This window comes from Primulina tabacum, chromosome 10 (assembly GCF_025594145.1).
Source record: "Primulina tabacum isolate GXHZ01 chromosome 10, ASM2559414v2, whole genome shotgun sequence".
NCBI lineage: Eukaryota > Viridiplantae > Streptophyta > Magnoliopsida > Lamiales > Gesneriaceae > Primulina > Primulina tabacum.
The window spans coordinates 28,049,455-28,054,838 of record NC_134559.1 but is presented as its reverse complement, the minus strand read 5'-3'; the positions used below and the strand labels follow the sequence as shown (position 1 = coordinate 28,054,838).

Sequence of the window (5,384 nt, the reverse complement as noted above, 5' to 3'; positions counted from 1 at the left end):
GTATTTGTTCTTCACCGTAGCCTTATTCAGTTGCCGATAGTCGATACAGAGTCTCATAGAACCGTCTTTCTTCCTCCCAAACAGTACTGGAGCACCCCAAGGAGACACGCTCGGTCTGATATACCCCTTGGCCAATAAATCCTCCAACTGATCTTTCAACTCTTTCAACTCAATCAGTGCCATTCTGTACGGAGCCCTCGAAATCAGAACTGTACCTGGCATCAACTCAATACTGAAGTCTATCTCTCGAATCGGAGGCAAACCAGGAATCTCATCTGGGAAGACATCAGCGAATTCGTAAACCACTGGTAAATCAGCCAATGATGGACTCGATTTAAGTAGATCAACTGAATAGACAAGGAATCCCTCCGCTCCTTTCTGTAATAATCGAGTCATAGATAATACGGATATCAAAGGAATTCTAGATCGAGAACCCTTATCGTAGAATTTCCACTCATCAGCCATATCCGGTCTGAATCTCACAATCTTGTAGAAACAATCAACAGTAGCTCTGTACTTGGTCAACATATCGATACAGATAATACAGTCAAAATCAGACAACCCAAGCACAATATAGTCTAACTCAATCTCATGCCCATCATACTGTAGCATACAATGTTTCACAGACTTCACTGATATCAAACCTGTCCCCAAAGGAGAAGAGACAGACACTACAGCAGATAATGACTCAATAGGCAAAGAATGCATCAATGCGAACCGCTCAGATATAAATGTATGCGATGCACCAGTATCTATCAATACATATGCAGGATAACCCGAAATAAAACAGTTACCTGCAACAACATCGTCAGGTGCTTCCTGAGCCTGCTCCTCTATCAAAGCAAATACTCTGGCTTGCTCTCTAGGAGGCTGGCTCACTGTCTGGCTACCTCCTGGCCTCTGCTGTGACTGAGCTGCTGCTGGCTGGAATGAATAAATAGCAGCTGATTGTCTATCAGTCTGTGCCGCTGATCCAGATGATTTGGCACCCTGTAATCTCTGAGAATCTCTCAAGGGACAAACTCTAGCGAAATGTCCCTGCTGTCTACAGATACGGCAACTGCCAAACACTCATCGGCACTGCTCTGTGGCATGTTTCCCTCCACAAGTGCTGCAGTAGGCTCCTGTATAACTCTGGCCCTGACCGATCTGTTTCGAGCCACTAGAACTGGATGAACTGCTTCCAGATCTCTTAAACTGCTTCCCTTTGACTTTCATGAAATCTTTCTTTCCACCACTGCTGCTGCCGCCACTCTCAAACCGGGGAGGTGGTTGTTGTGGTCTCGGTGCTAGAGGCACAAACAAAGCTCCCTTCTGTCTCATCAGACCAGCTTCGGCTCCCTTGGCTCTGTTCAAGGCATCAGTAAAATTGTTCGGTCGCCTCGTATTCACCAATGTAAATATTTCAGGATTTAGGCCATTAATGAACTGATCCACAACAGCTTCGTCGTTTTCAGCCACATGTGGAGCAAATCTCAACAAGGTAGAGAACTTGGCCACATAATCTTTGATGTTCAGCTGACCCTGTCTCAAATTTGCAAACTCTGCTCCCTTTTTCTTTCTATACGACATTGGAAACAATCACTGATAAAACTCGGTTCTAAAGACATTCCAGATAATAGTCGTACCTTGATGCTCCAATGCTCTCTTCGTCGTAATCCACCAATTCTTTGCGACGTCATGCAATTGGTGCCCAATCAATTTTACTCTCCGCTCATCGGTGTAATCCAGGGACTCAAACAGCATCTCATTGTCATCTAGCCAACTCTCACAATCCACTGAAGTCTCAGTACCTTTCAGAGTCGGTGGATGGAACGACTGAAATCTCTTCAGCAATGTTTCCATCAGTGTCGCTGTCACATCCATTGGAGGATTCGAAGTGCTACCCTGTTCTGGTATTCTTCGAGGAGACATATCTGATTATCAAAAGGGTTAGCAACCAAATACAACAAATCTGTTTCAGTCCTCCTCCGATCATCTTACTGCTGATCAAGAATCGGTTTTGATTCATTCTCAATAACACATGTTTCCAAATCAAGTCAGCTAAACAGATAAACATGCAATATAAAGCAGTAAAACATGCTATCAATCAAAAGCAGGAAAGAAAACTCAATCTACCCCGCTCCCTAGCTTCTATCTCAATCTAAAGGATCTATCGCTCTGATACCACCTGTTGTGGGGACCCGGACGCTAATTCATTTCTTAATCATCTGTGGGAATTATTAAATCAATTATAATAAATAGGGTCTAATTTTTTTTTTATACAAGTGTCAAGTGCGGAACGTAATGGAATTCATTCGAATATATACATCGAAACCAAGTACAAGTCTTTTACCATATACAGTCATTTAAAACTAAGGTTTAACAACTACATATCAAGTGTTCAAACCCTATCTAAGCTCCAAGTCCGTAGTCTCCACTCTACTCACGATCTCTCTTCTTCTCCTCGACCCTGATCTTGTCCCACCTGTTGTCATGCACACATACAAACACGACAAAAGCCGGAAAAATCCGGTGAGAAATATATCCCAGTATAAATCAACGATACATGCAATCATATAATTAATATAAAGCAGGAGACAAATATCGATAATGTGAATCAAAATCTGAAAACATATTTCATTATAAATCTATAAATCAACTCCTGACTCAATATCTCAGACTAGAATCATTCCTAGTCTAGGGATCTCGGTTTCCAGATGTTGGTATACTATATCGAATTTCAGTAAAAGAAGTAAATCCACCTCTAATCAAACATCGATATAAACCAAACATCCAGTGTCTTGACCTATCCGTCACAGACGTTGGCAACCTCCGCCAATCACTATTCGGTGACAATGTGCAATGGGTCAGTGACGATTCCATCACCATCAAGCCCATCTGTCACAAGACCAATCGTCTAATACATGCTTTCTATAAATCAATAGAACAAGCAAATCAATCCAATCAATGCACACAATAACAATAAGAATGTGGTTTAGGGAAACTCAAGTATTTCACACTCGAGTCATTCTCCCAGTTCGACATTGACTTATACCTTTCTTTAATTGTATTTCTGACAACGTTCAAGTCTGGAATTCGAAGTCTGTTAATACTCAATCTGGCAATGAGAATATCAAGAAGTACAATATCAATATACTGCTCAAATCAATATCGAATCTGATCAATCTGAATCTAACTCAAAATCAACGCCATAACGGAACAATCTAAATATACCCGTTAATACACTATCAACAGATATCAATTACCACAACTCATAATCAATAACGATACAAATCTGATATCACATCTCAATCAAATTAACACAGAAAATCATAACAATTTCATATGGTATCCGTTCTTCAATCCGGTTTCGGTTATACCATGTTTAATATATCGAGAACACCATATATGAATCATATCTGATTCTTTCAACAACATATTTTCAAATCATTTCAAAAACATCAGAAACTTAAATCCTGCTGAAACTCTCGTCGATAGGAACACAGTACCAAAGTCGGATTGAAAATCTAATCGGTGGATTCTTCGCAAATCAAGTTTTAAAATATAAAGAAGCTTTGGGGAACTTCGTTCACTTCCTTCCCTTTTCTCTGCTAATGAATGAAGGAAAGTTACAATTTTATATACCCCATGCATGGCTACAAAACATGGCATGATTTTCTAGGCAGCACGTCTCGCGCATATGCGCGACCCTCCTCGGTGCATATGCGCCAGACCTACTGGTCTCCGCAATAAACTTCTCGGCAGCTTGCGCATATGCGCGCCCCATCTCCGCGCATATGCGCGAGGTTCTCTGGAATTGGCCCTTGGCTTCTCGCACAGCTCGCGCATATGCGAACACACCCTCCACGCATATGCGCGAGGTCTTCTGTCCATTTCGCGCATGTGGGCACATTATGTCGCGCATGTGCGCAAAAGGCATTGCCCACGCACATCCAATTTCCCAAGCAACCTCAAATCAAGTCGCGGAGCGATCCTTTATAATCATATCAAATCATAAATCAATAATTACAAATTACCAGAATAAAATCTCAGGCATTACATGGGCTGCCTCCCACACAGCGCTTAGTTTAACGTCGTTAGCTCGACTGTCACTACACTTCTCAAGGTGGGTCGTGAGAACTTTCAGATGCCTTGATTTCCACCCTTTGACCTTCAACATCCATGGTCAACTTTCCTCATTTCACGTCAATGATGGCTCCAACAGTAGCCAAAAATGGTCGACCTAGAATGACGTGAACGTTTTGACTGTTCTCCATGTCAAGTACCACGAACTCTGCTAGAACCTTCAGTTTATCGATCCGAAGGTCAACATCTTCCACAATACCCAACGGTGTCCTGATCGATTTATCTGCCATCTGTAAGCTTAGTCCTGTGGGCATCATCTTGCTCAATCCAAGTTTCTCGTAGAGAGAACTTGGCATTATATTCACGCTCGTTCCTGAGTCACATATAGTTGTTTTCACCAATTTACCCCCTATTTCATATGGTACAACAAATTCCACGGGATCTTGCAGCTTCTGAGGACGATTTCTTCGTGTTCCTTCAGTAAATTCACCTTCCACCTGATCTGCAAACTCATTATTAGTGTGTAGGTTCTTGAGATCCTCAAGACCTTGTTTCTTTTGAAATTCAGCTTGTAATTGTAAAAATCTCTGGGGGTAGGGAAGTAAAGAAATATCAATGCATTGATTTAAATCATACCTCTCATATTTCTTACCTGGGCTCTTTTGGTTGGAGTTGGCTTTTCATCCCGAACAGGTGTGGGTTCAACCTCCTTCTCTTCTCTGCCTACCACACCAAACTCTTCATGCTGTATAAAAATGGCATTCACTTCTAACAGATTTGGGTCTGCAGTCTTTTGGACTGCGCTTGACGGTTGAGACGTGAGTTGCTTTGGTATCTGCCCCACTTGCGATTCAAGGATTTTCAAGGTAGCACCAATACTTGCCATGTGGGTCTCTAGGTTGTCAAGCCTAGACTCAGTCCTAGCCATCCTCTTACCAGATTCAACAACAAATGTCCCAACTAAATTCTCAAATGATGGCTTCCCTTCCCCATTTGATGTATTGAACCCCGGTAGTGGATTCAGTACATTCTTAATGTTTGCATATGAAAAGTTCTCATGATTTCTCAATCCAGAATGATAATTATTAGGGGGAGGGTTACCTCGATATCCTCCATAGCCTCCAAAGTTTTTGTTGTTGATGTATTGAACTTCTTCAAGAAAATGTGGTTCTTCAACAACAAGCGGTGGTCCCTTAGTGTTTGATGTACTCATTTTATTCATTGTTGCTATCTGTGTAGTCAACGCTGAAACTTGCGCAGTGAGTGATATAATAGGATCCACGGCATAAACTCCAGCTGTCCTCTTTACTCCTGAC

The 5,384-nt window shown here is 41.8% G+C and overlaps 1 protein-coding gene across 1 annotated transcript; it reads right to left on the bottom strand.

The window, feature by feature from the left end:
• Nucleotides 1-4,178: 4,178 nt before the first annotated feature.
• Nucleotides 4,179-4,954, bottom strand: LOC142505024 (uncharacterized). Its single transcript, XM_075617850.1, has 2 exons — nt 4,721-4,954; nt 4,179-4,655 (listed from the first exon to the last, which is right to left on the bottom strand). The coding sequence occupies exons 1-2, from the start codon at nt 4,952-4,954 to the stop codon at nt 4,179-4,181; spliced, it is 711 nt and encodes a 236-aa protein (XP_075473965.1).
• Between the last annotated feature and the right edge of the window lie 430 nt (nt 4,955-5,384).

Excerpts from the sequence above, each read along its gene's own strand:
- LOC142505024 (XM_075617850.1), bottom strand. The coding sequence starts at position 4,954 with ATGGCAAGTATTGGTGCTACCTTGAAAATCCTTGAATCGCAAGTGGGG. Across the intron at positions 4,656-4,720 it reads CTCCAACCAAAAGAGCCCAG|AGATTTTTACAATTACAAGC; the intron begins GTAAGAAATATG and ends CCCTACCCCCAG.